The 16109-nt window shown below is 45.1% G+C and overlaps 1 protein-coding gene across 4 annotated transcripts in view; it reads left to right on the top strand.

Moving 5' to 3' along the window:
* The window catches only part of SH3PXD2A (SH3 and PX domains 2A), a 238667-nt gene that overhangs the window by 92397 nt on the left and 130161 nt on the right, over positions 1 to 16109 (top strand). For all 4 annotated transcript variants that reach the window (XM_068197985.1, XM_068197986.1, XM_068197984.1 and 1 more), the window contains exons 4-5: positions 7016 to 7092; positions 14881 to 14972. In XM_068197985.1, coding sequence (XP_068054086.1) covers positions 7016 to 7092; positions 14881 to 14972 — 169 coding nt within the window. The remainder of the gene's footprint in view (positions 1 to 7015; positions 7093 to 14880; positions 14973 to 16109) is intronic.

Below are 16109 nucleotides of genomic sequence, written 5' to 3'. Positions count from 1 at the left end.
GGTCCTGGGTATTTGGAAATGGATCTTTTTGGAGGATGTTCAACAAAATGAAACAAAGAGTGCAGTGGATGTGATTCTTAGGGGAGAAGCATGCATAGGTAAGGATGATGTTTTGGATCTGCATAGGCTTTCCTGGTTTTCTGTGCCTTTTGCTCACAGTGTAGCAAAGATTATGTGAAGAGCATCCTCTGTGTGAGAAAGCCCTCCTGTTTTCCTAAGGCATCATTTCTCAGGTGTTTTGAAAATTTGACCCTCTTTTGGCTCCTTATCTCTATGGGACTGGGAATTATCATGGTGTTGGTTCCTCCAGGTGAGGGTGTGCTAGTTGCTGGCTGCAGGTGTGAACACACTCCTCCCTCTGCCCTCAGACACACTGACTGCTTTCTGCAATTAAGAGCTCTTGGCTGTTTGCAGGATAATGCAGCTCTTGCAACCAGCAATTACACACAAGTTCACTTTCCCTCTTGGAGAAGCTGAGCTGTGTAGTTCAAGGAGGCACTGATTTCACTGCAGAAATTAAGACTTGACCCATTGAATCAACACTTCTGACCACCCACAGACTGGGAAGTTCAGTTTTAAGGGTTCTGGGGACTTGTGTTTGTGCTGAGATCATCTTGTGTGGGGTAGATGCTTTACTTTGCTGTACTCTGGTGGTAAAGTTGTACTGATGGGTCTCTGTGTTTGCTGGTGCTCACAGACCAATGCATAGGGAGCTGCCCCACAGTGAAAAATTTGAAAGGATAATTTTGTGCAACTTCTGCTTGCCCATTCCAGACCAAACTCTCTATCATTTGCTTACACCATGATTCCTGCTTTGCTTTGGAGAGGTGAGATATTTGCAGCTGGGATATCTGAAGAGGTGATTACAGCAGCAATGGGTTGTTTGGGTGATAGCAGCAGGACACAGAGCAATATGAAGTAGCTCTTGGTCTATGCAAAATATTCTACAAACATAGCTTGAGATTTGCACTCCATGACCCCCGTCTGTCACTCCTGAATTTCGGTGTCACTGCTCATGGTTTTTCTCCTTCCAGCTGTGCCTGATGCTTGAATTCACAAAGTGTGTACTAGCAAAGCTGCTCTAGAGCTGATGCTGTTGTCCCTGGAGGATAATAGCCACCCCTCCAGACACAAAACCAGCCAGGTTCAGAGGTGGGAGCTCTTTGGAAGGGAATGCAGCCTCGCCACTTGCCTTTGGTTTCCCTTTCTAATTATTCATGTAAGGGCATATTCTGCTTATCACTTCTAATGGAGGAAGATTTCTCTTCCCGGTGATACTCTTTTGTACAAACCATGTTACTTCTCATCCTTTATTGCTTCTCAGTGATTTTCTTTAACATTGCAGCTTATGCACATTAACAACAGGATCCAAGGGCAGGAGGACACTGTCCCCACCATCCCCCACATCTCAGGGCAATATTGTTATTGCTTGTGTGGCTTTCCTGGCTGCCCCATCTGTCTCCATCACCTCTTGTCACCTTCCATAGTAATTCCTGCTGATTAGCAAAGGCGTTTATCAGCTGAGGCTCTTTGGCAAAACAAGTTCAGCCAACAGTTCTGACTCTGTCACGAGTTTTTACTTATTAAAAAAGTCTTTCCCCCTCCCACCGGTGGAAACACTATGAATCATTTCCCTCCCCTTTCTTTGTCAGGAGCAAATACCATCAGTGTTAGGACCCTGGCATTGACTTTCTGACTCCAGGAAATCATGGGTGAAACAATCCATGGAAACTGGAATCCCCATTTAAAAGTAAGATATTATTTTGTAAGGAACACACCCCCCTTCTGGCTGCTATCAGATTGCCATCTGATTGACAATCACATGTACTTCCATGAGAAAAATAATTTTTTTTTCTATTCCATAGCATTGTGCTGTTGATTTGTCTGTTTTACAGTGCAAGGTGGCAGTGCATGTTTAAATGCCTCTTTTGGGAGATAGATTGTGTGTCAGGTGCCTGAGAGTTTTGGCAGGACCCTGAGGTGGATGTCACAGCTTAAATGGGTTGAAGGGAATTCATGTCATATTTGATTGCAGGCCTGTGCTTATTTGGTGTATAAAAATAATTCAAACAGCCATGTGTAAGAATTAGAAGCCTTCATAAAAATACTTGAACAGCAAAATAGTTTCAGTTACACTAGAAGAAGCTTTTTATCTCAAAAGGCGAAGCTGTAACTGCACGAGAGCTAATTTTTAAATTTTTGTTTACTGATGCAACTAATGCAGTGTAACTGCCAGAAGAGCCTGACCTCATCTCCCAAGTACCTCTGAGAAGCTGATTTTGGGTTACACATATTGCTTGGCAATACATACAGACCTCGTGCCTCCCAGGTTTTCAGGTAGCAAAGGCAGAGAATCAGCAGCCCAGTAACGAGAACAACATGAAGAGACAGGAGCTCTTTCCTGCTCCTGGGAGACAGAACTGACAGAGCCTCTACAGCTGGAGCTTCTGTAGTCAAGGCAGCACATGTCTCTTTTAAACGTAAATCAGACGAGACATTAGAGTACTTTTAATGCTCCCATTAGTCTTCGGGCTGTCCACTGTAGAATCTTTATCATATGGCTTACTTCATGTGCTGCATTCTGAAGTGTAGTGTTCTGAAGTGTGGTGATGGTGCTTGAAATTCAAGATTAAATGTCAGTATGCATTTGTCCATCGTCCCTTTGATAGTGTGTTTGGTCTCTTCTTAGTCTCTGGCAGAGGCTCTTTGCATCATACAATTGGTGTCCTTAGGCCAATCCATCACCCAGACATACCTGGAAATGAGACTTGAGCTCAGCAATCAGAGAGTAAGACCAAGAGATGAATCTGTTCTCTGTCAGATTTGGAAGGGAGCTAAAAACATTTCCCTGCTCCCTGTTGGCCGTGCAGCAGCTGCCGCTCACTGTCTGGCTCCAAGGGAGCAGCAGAGCTGGCAGCTCGGGACTGAGCCACTGGCACAAGGGTGGGAAGATCACAAAGGCATCCCTAGAAGGTCTCAAGGCCTGGATATGCAGCACCTCTCCTTGGCAGTGAAAGGTGTGATCAGGAGATTTGTTTTAGAGACTGTCTTCGAGCTCACAAATCGCCAGTCAAGGTCAGTGGCTGCTGACAGCTGGCATCTGCTGTGATTGTAGGGACTATGTTCCATATGTCCCCCTTCTTGAAGAGGAAAGACAGGATTGTCCTGCTAGGCATCCCCTCGGGGACTTGTAGTGTTTCTTGGCCTGGTGGTGCCTGGTGCTGCCCTGCCTCAAGACCATGCTCCACAGTGTCACCAAGCCCCACAGGAGCTGGCCTTCTTCCTCTACAAACCACATCCTTGGCTATTACAAACCATTAGGCTGTGGACCCTTCTGGTGTACCCAGCACAGGTCTGTGGGCTAACGGGAGCACCAGAGTGTTTGGATGCATTTAAATCGCTTCGTTCTTGGGCCTCGTGGCACTTGTTAAAAGTCTATGTTACCCCAAGTATGAGGTGATGCAGGTATAAAGTGATATTCTGAGGATACTTTTAAGCTTACGGAATCAGCAGCTGCCAGATAGACAATCTCCTGCATAGCTTTATTATTCCCACTTTGTGCACCCACTGTGTATACAGGAGGAAACTTAGGTCTTATGAGGGAAGAGGTGTGTGGTCGTGAAATTAAAGACTACATATATATATACACAGACACACACACACACAGATGAAGGGATGACTTAAGATGTCCTCTACTATGTTAAATCTGATACTTTGCCTCTTATCCATATTAATTTCCTAGGAATAATATTTTCTTTAAAGAAAAAATGATAAAAATAAATACTGTTATCCTGCATTAGCAGCAGGGCTGGAGCCCTGTCTTTCCCATGTCTCTCTTTCCAATTGCTGCTGTCTTCAGAGACCTTCCTAACATGTGCCAGACCTCCCTTGGCCCTGTCCAAGCCTGGCACACCAGTGAATGAAATATTTGCATGAGGCAGCGTCATCTCATGTAACCTTTGATTTTCCATCTGAATTGAGACAGACTTCCTGTTCGTTTCCTAGCTGGGCTGCAGCATGGTTAAAAGCCACTCATCCTTCTGTAACATGGGGCTGTAGTGCCTGAGGAGGCTTAAAAGAGCTGCAGTAAAATTCAGGAGAGAGGAAGCAGCACTCTATGTACTCACAGAGAATAGATCCCTTCCTTATATTCCCAGAGAAAAAGCCAAGTGGCACATAAACCACTGCTTCACCCTCATGAGGAATTGTCTGGGCTGTTCTGCATTTGTCAGTCACCCTGGATCTTTCCCACTTGATGTTGGTGCTGGGCAAAATGCTCCCTTCCAGTGCTGTCCAGAGGGCTCCTTGCTGGCTGATGTGCTCCTGATGCCCAGCTCTTTGCTTTCCCTGGATTTATGGTGACCCTATCTCCCTTGTTAGGCAAAGCTTTCCACTGATGGGGTCTGCACTCACTTGGAGAAGGTAAGGAGTGTACAACATGTGTCTCTCACAATCCCTTCCTTTTCCAGTCCTGTGGGACCGCCCTTGCTTTCAGAGGAAGAGCAGGAGAAAAGGGGGAGCTGGAGAGAGCAGTAGTAACTCACACCGGGTCTGCAGTGGTTCCTGCTGGTTGGTTGTGGTGGCTTTGACTGAGCCCCTGTCAGCACAGTCTGTCTTCCCAAACAAGGGAAGAAGCTGGGCACTTGGGAAGCTGTCCCTCCTTAGAGGTACTTTGGTGACACTGTCAATGAGACTTCTCTGTCTGAAGACCTCCAGAATTTGTGAGAGGGTCCCCTCCTTGCTGCCCATCAGAACTGCATAGGTTTGCAGTGTGTCCTTGTTTTTCTTTTGTTTTTTCTTTGTTGACTGCCACTCCTTGGTTCTCTAAAGTACCCAGTCTTCTCCAGATCTCAGCTTTGAATGCCATACTGGACTGGGCAGCTACAGATCTTTCCTGCTGGCTTTGTTGAGCCTTTTCCAGGTTCCAGCAGAAGAAGGAAGATCTTCCTTTTGCTGATGGGATTAAAATGGAAGCACCTTCTGGGCTTTGTTTTGTCCTAACACCACCGTTGCCCTGATATTTTCCATCTCCATTTAAAGACTGAATTAAGATTTGTCATATCTTGGGGTCTTTTTTGTACTCTGTTTAATATAGCATTCTTTATTATTACTTTTAGAAAAGCTGAGTTGCATTTACAGGAGATCTTTCATGTGTTTAAATCTTTGCTTCCTTTATGTTTTTATATGGTCACCCGTTCAACTTTCGACTCATGGCTTGAACTGAAAACAGGAAAGCCAGAAAGTGAGAATGTTTCCAAAATGTCATTTTCTCTTTGCAGTGTATTTATAAAAGTTAAAAAAAAAAAAAAAAAAAAAAAAAAAAAAAAAAAAAAAAAAGAAACACCAAGATCTCCCACACCAGCATTTCTGGAGCGCTGAGAAAGGACCTATTCCTTTCTCTATAGCTACCCCTACCTCTTTCTGCCCCAAAAAAGCAGTTTATTGCAGATATGCAGTATAAGTAAAGAGTGATCCTCAAGGCAGGCAATTCTCACCATTTACCAGACAGAGAAGCAGGAAAGCAAGAATCTTTCAGTGTGTCCAGAGTGGGTCAGTGCAGGAGGATGGAAGGGTCACTTCCCTTCTCCAGCTGCTTTTGACTAAATTGCTCAAGCTGATGCAATTTTGCTAAATTGCTCAAGATGATGCAATGTCTCAGACATCCATTGAAGATTTCCCATGACCACAAGGCATCACATTCTACAGGGATGGCTCAACATCAGCATAGTAATGAGATAACCACAGGCAACCCAGAGAGAGAAATGCATGGCACCAGGAAATGGCTTTACCTCACAGCACAAACTGTTTTGTTGCCAGAATTGGGGATAAAGATAAACCACTTTCTCCTGTCTGAAACAAAAGGCTTTAACACCTTCCAGATTAGCAGCTATGGAGGAAAAGGCAACCAAAAGGGGCAGTGTCTGGGGGAGACTTAAGAGCCTTTGCTGCTGGACTGTCAAAGGCTGCCATTTCATTAACCTCTCAGATTGTGTGATCAGATGGAGTCAAAGCCACATATTCAGATTTTGGATCTGTCTTCTTAGTCCAGTTTCTTATCTCACAATCTATGGATGAGTATCTTATTTGCCTGTTGGCAGAAGAAGTTTGGAGCAGGGTGTGTTATAGATGTCGTGGTTTTTTCATAGATATTTCATGGACTAAATAATGCTGGCAGATACTGTTTTCCTCTACCACAAGGAGAACATACAATTTATTCTTGTCTCATTATATTAAAAGAAATATAGTACAAAAGGAAAAGGGAAGAAAACCACCAAAAAATGATATAAATATATAATCCCTTCTAGCCAAAAAAATACCAACTCTATGACATCCTTGTGTGTGGGGAAACTCAGTTCCTAGATTATTTTGATAAACTTTGTTACAATCAGTTTCACACAAAACCCGGTTGTTTATTTAATCTTAACTGCTTGCAGAAATGTCATCCAGTAAGGACGTGGAGGTTATTATTTTTTTTAGTTAAAAAAAAGGAGTTTGTTTATTTTTCTTCTGTTATTTGGTTTCTCTGTGTAGATTTATAAGGGCTCTGTCACCAACAGTCTTGTATTTGCTTGTGAGCTGGGTGTGTGGTTTGTCTGCCTGGAAGGGCAGGAGCATCCACAGTGGGAGGCAGCTGAGTGGGGAGTGGGGAGCAGATGGAGCCCAGTGATGCTTCCTGCACAGCCAGCATGGACATGCCAAAGTGACCCTCAGCTAGGAGCGAGTCATAACATAGTGTCAGTCCATTCCAGGATAGTGCCATCACTACGAGGGAACCAAAACCTTTTGTGTTGTCTACAGGATGAAATCAGAACCACCCCCACCCCCCAGTCCCATAAGTCCCTGGGTCCCCTTCTGGAAGCTCACACAGGCAGGACTGTGGTGGCAGTCATCCAGGTTTCATGCTGACAGCCATGGCTGGAGCCAGGGATGAAACCCTCTCTTCTTGGTGCTGCTGTGCTGTCCCACATGGCAGGTGATGCCCCTAACCCTTCCCTTTTATGCGTTCTCTCCTTAGGCAAGATCCTGTTCCGGAGGAGCCATGTCCGAGACGTAGCAGTGAAGAGGCTGAAGCCCATCGACGAGTACTGCAGGGTAAGGGCTCTGGGCAGGGCAGCCCTCCTGCCCGCTCAGGGGGGCTCAGGGCACCACCAGCGCTGGCATTTCCCTGCTGGACAGTGCTGACATCCATCACAGGGAAGGATGGTCCTTCCCAGTCACCACCAAGACTAACAGGGCAGGTGGAAACAGGCTGCTGTTTGCTCCCAGGGTCCTCACAGCATTTTCCCTGGCAAACCTTATGTTACTGGTTTGGTGCCTCATTTACTCAGTATGGGCTCTAAGCCTCGCCTGCCTTAAATGTGGATTTTATTTCTGCATCAGCCTCAATGATTCAGGAGTTGAGCAGGCAGAGTGGCACAACTAAGGTGGTGTTTTCTTCTGTTTTCTGTCTGTCTGTCCCCTGGTGCCACATGAGGGACAGTGGTGGCTGGTGCAGCACTGAGGGTGGACCTGTGTCTTCCAGGAGTGCTTCTCCTCATGAGTGAAAGCCTGGAAATGTATTGCTGGACAGAAAAGCATGACTCTGTTGAGAAGAATATTAAGCCACCTAATTTTTTCTTTCTAAACTAGAGTTTATTATTTGATGATAATTCATTCTCTGTCAGTAGAATAAATTCATTTGCTTAGGCAAGTCGTACTTGCTTAAGCAAGTAGGATTCCCAGTTTTTGCAGATCTATTGAGCCCGTCAGCACATTATTTAAACCCCAGACTTCCTCTCTTATTTCCCTTGAGGTTTTCTTTCCATTTTTAGAAAGTCAGAGGAGCAGGTGGAGGGGGGAAAAAAGCATTCCCAAGAACTTCTCCAGTCAGACATTTGCTCATCCAAAATTGGAAGCAGATTGCCAAAGTGCCTGAGGCGTGCTGGGGGGGGGTGGTGGTGGTGGTGGTGAAACCCATGCCATCTGCACCCCCAGGGTGAGGAAGCTGCAATGAAAGTCTTCTCTCATGAGATCAGGATTTCTTGTGTGACAATTGGTGTACTGTCTTCCTGCTGGCAGCCAAATGGCTCTTTCTGAAATATGTAGGGTCTCACTGGGTCCCCAGCCATCCTCCTTCAGACAGGAACTGCCGGCGACAGGAGCAGCGAGGGCTGGCTGATGTCAGGGTTCACCCAGCAGATGGAAGTGGGGAAAGCAGGGACTTTGTCGCCCAGCAGTGAAAGCAGTGACCAGGGCAGCTGGTTCTCTGGGACCCCATTGTCTGTGCCCCAGACAGACCTGTCCTGACCCAGCCAGGCCTTCTGGCGCTCCACTGGTCGTGGCCAAGGGATGTGTTGTGGCTGAGGGCACATTCGCTGACACTGTGGTGCGGTGATTCCGGCTCTCCTCGTTTCCTTTTTTCTCTCTTAGAGAAGTCTGGCTCAGGTCATAGAATGGTTTCACTTTGGTCCAGATCTTCTGCTGCTGCCCAGACATGGTTGGATATGTCCCTAAAGCCAAGCTGTTTACTTAATCCATATATTGATAGATGCTGCCTTTGTGAACAGAGACCCTGCAGTGTTGGATTAGCCCAGTTTCCCCCAGCCCAGTGTTTCCTCTGTCCAGTAGCAGCCACAGTGGTTTTCAGCACTGAGTATCACAAACCTTTAGTGACTTCTCCAGTATATTATTACAGTGGTCTCTGACACATACGTTTCTTGTGCTTGATGTAGTGTCTTTTTATGTCCCATGTTACTCCTGAAATGGTTAGGCTGACAAATTTGAAAAAAATAGAGAATTATGCTGGAATTATGTGGGTGAAGCTGATGGAATAAATATGACGTGGGATAATAAAATGAATAAACAGAACAATAGACCTCTGTCCTCTGGAATCTGTGTGGCAGCAGAGGAGGGAGGCAGGTTCAAATGCAAAGTTCATGGCATTTTTTGTTTGCAAGATAAGAGTTTTTCATCCATTTCACCTGTCCTGGAAAGCTTAAGCACAAATGGGGGATGCAAATGTTTGACCATTTGTTGTCTTGTTTTTGCAGACTGTCAGTGTGGAAATTTGCATGACTGAGAAGCAGGTCTTACTCCTGCTGTGTGGATGTGTTTGTGGTTTCTGTGCCAGGAATAAGCAGAGGCTGTCTTAGAGTTTGTGGGGATACTTGGCAGTAAGGGGAGGTCTGCAGAAGAGTCTGTATCAGGGGCATGATCCCTCTGGACCCTACAGCTTCAGGCACTGTACCCCTCATGCCTAGGTTATTCCCAGTGCATTGTACCAGCTTAGAGAAATGCCATCACAGAGGTGACTAAGCCAGTGGTTTTGCTAACGCTGCAAGAAACTTTGAAGTTGCAATGAAAACGAGAGGAGTGGGATACGTGGGAAGATTTCCAGGAGTTTTCTCCATGAAAGTGCAGTCTGGATGTCCTTACTGGTAACCTGAGTGAGTTACCAAACAAACTGTGTTTTGCCAGTAAATGTGTGCTGCCCACTGGAATTAGTCTCTCTGGATGATTTCCCTCTTAACTGTAGGCTTGGAATTTGTTTAGTGTGATTTAAGGTCTTCTGGGCTCATTGGGCCTGATTTTCTAAATTTGTTTAGGAATTTTTGCCAATGTGAAAGAAAGAGCAACTTCATAGAGCTCCCTTCCCGAGAGGCATTTTATTTATGAGGCTTTTGATCTTTCAAACACACCTCTGGTGAGTGTTTGTCCAGTATGTACCATCCTGTCTTCAAGAAAGACCTTTCAGGTCAGTGGTTCACAAAACCATTGCTCTGTCCTTTCACAGCCCTCTGGGAAGACACAGGCCAGAATTTGCTGGCTCTCATATTTGTGCGTGCTGATCCTAATTGAGGGAGGCATCTTTGTGCAGGGAAGACCTTAAGATGTAACATCCTGTTGTCATAAACACCAACCTAGATTTGTCACATGCCTTCATGCTGTCCCATAAAGCTGGATATGGTTTTAAGTAGAAGCTTAGGGGCTTTTCTGTAGTGAGGCTTGAGTACCCAAATGGACACCACCTAAATAAAAAAATTAAATGAGCAAGTCACATCAGTGCCAGGAGTACTGGTCATTCTTTTATTAAGGTTCACTATTTGAGAGACCATACTTCACAAACATAATTACCTCCCTTTTGGTCTCTCAGTCCTGCCTCTTTCAAGGTTTAATCCTTGAACCTGTCAAAACAGGTACACAGACATTTCTCTCTCTATCCGTTGTGCAACTAAGCCAGTTTGATTGAAGATGGAATAGTAGTCCTGGTCAAGAATGGGAGTTGAACTGAAATACTTTCAACATTTATCTGTTGTTAGTGAAATACTTTCAGACTTGATCTGTTATTTTAAATCTATGTTTCATAATCCCAGTGCATTTAGACTGGCTGCAGTTATGAGAATTAATTTTTTGCAACACTCCTCTCAGTACCTGCAGCAGAGCCTTGCTTTCCATTGTGTTATGGTGCTTCCATGCCAAAAGCTCTTACATGGTCCAGTTACTTCCAAAACTGCACCCTCTTTCCTGCTTTTCTCAACTCTTTATTTATTCCCACTTCTTCTCCAGTCTGAACCACCACCATGCATTCTTAATCTGCTTCTCTGCCTGACTGTCAGTGTTTGCCATCCATCACTTCAGTGCTTTAGTTCAGGCTTGAGGTTCTCAGCCAAACAGAAGGTGTTTTCATATAGATGAAACAATTTATTTCTTTGTTCTCAAAAATGATCTGTTTTAATTGCACCTTCCCCCTTGCTGGGCTCATGACCATTCCCAAACATATGGCTCTAGTGACTAATGTTAATGAAAATCATAAACAATTAGAGGAAAAGTAAGGGAGTCATAATTGTGCAGTATTGTGAACTGGCACTGTGTATTTGTATGCAGAGCTGGGAATAAATCCACTGCATATTAGGGATTTAAAAGCTGTGCATCTGAAGTGTCTCTAGAGGCTGTGTGGAGGCAATCAATGATTCACCCCTCCCAGAGCTAGACACCCATGGCAGGGGGTAGACAAAGCACCTCTGAAGATGCTGCTCTTTTTCCAGCAATGATACAAGTTGATAGACAAGTGTGACCAGTCTCCCATTTAAGACACATGAAGTTCAGTGGGGTGAGTACCATTCTGTGCACATACACACACATGTGCTGTGCATCTCTACACATACACATCCCTGCATCAGTTTTTTATAAATGTATCTGCAAAAATGCAACCCAGAGCACTCAACACATCGTTAGAAGCGCCTGCAGGGTTTTATACCATGTATTCCATGAAGCTTTGAGCTGTGATACAGTCCCAGGGAGCAGTTTCCAGTTCATGTAACCTTAAGCAATGAACCCCTGCCTGTACTTGGTGCTCTGCTGCCTTTGATTGCTGTGTGTGGCACACAGCAGCTTTCCACAGGTGGGCTGGTGCTCTGAGAGTAGCTGGCCATTCCCAGCACCGAGGGCTGCCTGCTCACACCCTGCCTAATGTTGCAGCTTTTCAACAGCCTTTTGAGTCACCTGCCCTGCAAGACTGTAAGCTGTAATATAGAGACAGACATGATCACAGGCTGGAATGACACATAAAAGCCTGTCTCCTGAGGGATGCGTGAGGGCTGAGCAGTGCACATCCGCCTGTGCACGCCAAGCAAGGAAACATGCTGTTACTGATAGTACTCGATGCTTGTGCAAGGCTGAGTTCTGCTTGCTGGCACTTTTTATCTCTCACCTTTCCTGTGCAAGTTCCTTGCTGTTCCTGGATGCTTGCTGTTTGTAGCTCTGTGTGTTTACCTCTGGTTTTCACATCCCCTGAAGAATGTCACTTCCCTGTCCTTTCTGTCCTTTGTGTTCCTCTTTGTCTTTACACTTCTTCCCTTGACCCTGCAGTCTTTCCTTCAGGCTGTTGCAGCTCTGCCCTGGAACTGTCTTGCTGGAAATGCCAGAAGCTTGCATTTTCCCCTTGCAGACTGACAGTGGTGTCCCTGATCTCCTCAGTGCATTTTTTGTTTGCTCACCGGAATTGTGTTGGCTTTGACTTGTTCACGTGGATATTGTGTATTTGCTGAAGAGACATTTGTCTCACTAAACAGTGTCACTGCTCCCTGCTGCTATTGCTGCTATTCAAAATTTAATAGAAGGATCCTGATTGGTCTTATACCCTTGGTTGGACTGTTTAAAACCATGGCAAGTTACTATGGAGTGGATTTCAGTCCATCCCTGTGCATAAAGCTGGAAATTGCAGCACGTTGGGAGATGATTCAGAAGCAGAAGAGCCAGCCCTGCCCCAGGGTGGGAAGGTGGATGGCTGGGTGTGGAAATGACTGGCTGATTTTTATCCAGTCCCTGCAAAAGCCTGGAGTCAGAGAGGTGCTTTTCAGTTATCCCTTCAGCTCGGCAGGACCACAGTGCTTCTGGGGATTTCCAGGCAGCCAACCACTGATTCAAGGGGTTCAGATTTCCCAAAGCTTCCCTCAATTTAGAAGCAAAAATCTCCACAGCAGCTTTGCATTCCTGCATCATTGAAAACCCAGTCTGTGCTCCAGCTCAGTATTGACATCTGGAGCCTGGTTCTTGGGAAGGGTGAGCACCTGCGACCTGTAGGGAAGTGGTGACTCTTTAGGAAGGCGTCTGATGTGCGAGGCCCCCCGCACTGGGTGTAACTCGGGTATTTGTGTTTCTCTAGTAATGATGCGTATCGTTTGCACTGCTTGCTCTTGCCCCACTGACTGTGCAAGATTGAGCCCTTTGGGATTTCAAAACACACTGTAGATATTGAATATCTGAGCCTCCTAACCTTTCTGCAGATTAGATAAGTGTTATTGCTCAGTATTGTAAGGGGGTAACTGAAGATATATCCCAGCTGAATTCGATGAAAAGAGGTTAAGTAACCTGCCCTAACCAAAAAGGGTGTGAGTAGTAGAGCCAGTGCTAAATATCAGCTCCATCCACTGTTGTTTAGACAGCATGGCTTTGCTGTCTCTTGCTTGGGGTGCAGATGAATAAATGTTGTTTATGCTCTTGTTAGCCCGTGCTGGTGAGGCATTTCTCTTTCAACATACTGTGATCATTACTATTCCTGGGCCCTTCCTGACTTCCCAGTGTTGTTCCTGGTTTGCCAACTGGATGCATGTATTTATGTACAGTAGGAAAAAAGGCAGAGCTCACACCTTTGTTACACTTTTAGACAAGTTTGAACAAACAGAGGTGGAGACCAGGGCATCTTTTGTTCCCGTAAAAGTGCTTGAGCTTTTCAGCTGTTCCGTTTCATCCTGCCTTAGTGCAGCAGCCAGTGGTGCTTACGCTGGCACTTGGACCCACCAAGCTGTTGACCAACTTCTGCATCTGATGCTGCTTCCTTTGCAAGGCATCTTTTTCAGCTCTGTAGTGCAATTCCACATGACCAAAGGCCAGAGTCTCATTTTTCACAGTGATGGCGAATGGATTTTCCTAATGTTCTTATAACCTCCCTTCACGAAGAAAAGGAGAGCTGTAGGTGTGGAAGCATTTGACTTTAAATTTCTGAACACCTCAAAACAAGACCCCCATCATCTAATACTGGAGACCTGCAGTTTCATAGCAGGCTTTTTCCAACTCTTTTCCTTCACATCCCCAAGCAAATGTGGTCTTGGAAACAAATCTGGCCACTTCTAAAGCCTGGTTAAAAACAGCTGTGATGGTAGCCAACTGCCCTGTCCTGCCTTTGTGCTTTGGCTGGACCTTCTGGCGTGTCTGTCCAAGATCAGTCAGATGTCTCATGGTTAATATAACCTGTTCACCCTAATGCATCTTCATTTAGTTCTGGTGCAATTTTTCATCTGTCTTTCAAGATTGTTTGTCCTACTTTCAACTAGGAGAAGAGCCAGACAATCTCATTTTGTCAAACAGGTTTACAGCAACTCTAAGAAGCTTGGTCTATATTTAACCTCTGGCCTATTTTCAGCATAACTTAGCACAGGAGGAGGTGAAGTCCTGCCTCCTTTCCTCTCCTGGTTGTCATTTCTGGAGGCAGCCTCAGAGTCATGTCACTGAGATCTGCTGCCCCATCTCTGTGGGCTGGGGACAGCTCTTTAACTTCTTTTGGCACCATAAAGCTCTAGATTCTGAACAGCAAATTCATAGCTTGTTTCTGCCTTGTGTGCTTGTCTTATTTTAGGTCTTGCTTTCCAGTACACTTTAGCATAATGTGGTTGATGCCCAGACTGTACTTAGCTATTGCTGAATGTGACAAGTGCCATGTCCCTCTACCAAGGTGAGTGCACAGACACTGTTAGCCAGGATGTGCTGTGCAACCTTCTTCATGCAGAAAAAGCCTCTCTGTGTTTTGGTTGGGTTTGATTTGTTTTTTTCAGATACTTAATCAAACTTCCTTTCCTGTTAATTTAGGAGCAAATTGTTGTTTGGTTTCGTTTTGTTATGGGGTTTTTTTCATGAACTCTGCTTTTTGTGTGGAAAGTGCTTCATGGAAAGCTTTCTGGAGCACATTAATCTGTAGTCTGAGTGGGTGTTGAATTTGTGTGCATTGACACAAGGCCCGTAAGCCCTAACCTCAGTGTTTGAGGTGCTGTGCAAGCCCATGTCACAGACTGTCCCAGCCACAGTGCACTTATCTGTGCAGTGTCATGGTTTTGCACTTAAGGACCAAATTCTGCTCTTGAGCACATGGCAATATAAATTGCATTGGATGATCCTAAGAACTGTTGCTTGTCTGAATTCATTGCTTCCTACCTGACATTTGCAGTCAAGGCTTGCTGTTTCCTTTCTTCTCAGGTAAGTAGCCAGGTGTGCTGCTGTTCTTCAGTATTCCTTTTCCCCCTGCCAGGACTGTTTTTCCTCCTTGTGCTTTGTAGTTTAGATGTTTGAGGCCATGTTTCAAACTTGGCTTATGTCTAAGTGCTTCTCACTCTCTGTTTTGTTTTGCAGGCACTGGTTCGGCTTCCTCCCCATATTTCACAGTGCGATGAAGTCTTCAGGTTCTTTGAGGCTCGCCCAGAAGACCTTAACCCTCCAAAAGAGTAAGTGTTGTGATGGTTTTCCAGTGCTGCTCAGTACACTTTGATTAGCTGGAAGGAAAAGGTCATTTGTTTTCATTACTGCTGTAGACATGGGAACAGATTTTGTAGCTTTCAAGTACTACCTAGAAAATGCCCAGCAGTTACACACAGCTACTTTGGGTGAATGGAGGACAGGGAAGTCAAGCAACCCTCAGACACAATTTTCAGCCATCCTCCACCCACCTTTGCATTGTTTCTTGCTCATGGTTCTAATGAGGGAACCTCCCCTGGTTTGTAGGTTTTACCTGATAGTTATCACCAAAGAGTCATTTAGTTCCCAAAAAGCATTGGCTCAGTAGCAGGGGGAAATCCTGCCAGTAAGCACTTGGCTCCTAATTACCGGCTGCTTCTTTAAATGTACTCCTGCCCAGAGATACTTAGTTATCAGTAGGGAGCAAGATTGTGGTCCAGATCCAAAATTGTCTCTGGAGAGTCTATTCTTTCTAAGCAGGAAGCCAAGAAAAGGAGGAGGGAAAGAGTTCCCACTAAACACGAGGCGGAATTGTAGCCTTTACCTTGGAGCAGACGGGCTGATTCATGCTGATGGAGTTAGGGTTCATAGCACTAATTTATCCAGGGAAAGCACTGGCAGGAGGGTATTTACAAGCAGCAGTGCTGCCTTGCCTGGTATTTCCTTTTCTCTTTCATCCCAAACAGGATATATTTTATTGTACTCTGCAATAAGATTTTGACTTGGTACCATTGTGCTTTGTGCTGCTTTGTTGCATGATTTGAAACCTGATTGCAGGCTGTGTTACTGGAATTTGCTTTCTCCCATGTTTGCACAGCCCACTGGATAAGGGGAAATGGATGCAAAGCTTATGGGCTTTGGGCACTTCAGCACATGCAAACATGTAGCTGTCGGAAAGACTTGTACTGGCTTCAGTTGTCTGCTCCCATGCTGGTGAAAAAGAGAGGAGGACCTTTGCAATTTGATTTCCCAGACTTTGTTCCTTGCACGTGCATGGGTTTGTACAAGGAGATGTATTAACATGTGTACTGAAGAAATCACTACTAGCATCTCTGAGAGCAAAGTCTTTTTTTGTTTCATGAATGAAGGAAAGAGCAGTTTTAAATCAAAAGTCTGGATAAAGAGCT

The sequence above is a fragment of the Anomalospiza imberbis genome, chromosome 8 (genome assembly GCF_031753505.1).
Source record: "Anomalospiza imberbis isolate Cuckoo-Finch-1a 21T00152 chromosome 8, ASM3175350v1, whole genome shotgun sequence".
Taxonomy (NCBI): Eukaryota; Metazoa; Chordata; class Aves; order Passeriformes; family Viduidae; genus Anomalospiza; species Anomalospiza imberbis.
The sequence above is the reverse complement of the archived record's forward strand: the minus strand, read 5'-3'. Positions and strand labels throughout refer to the sequence as shown.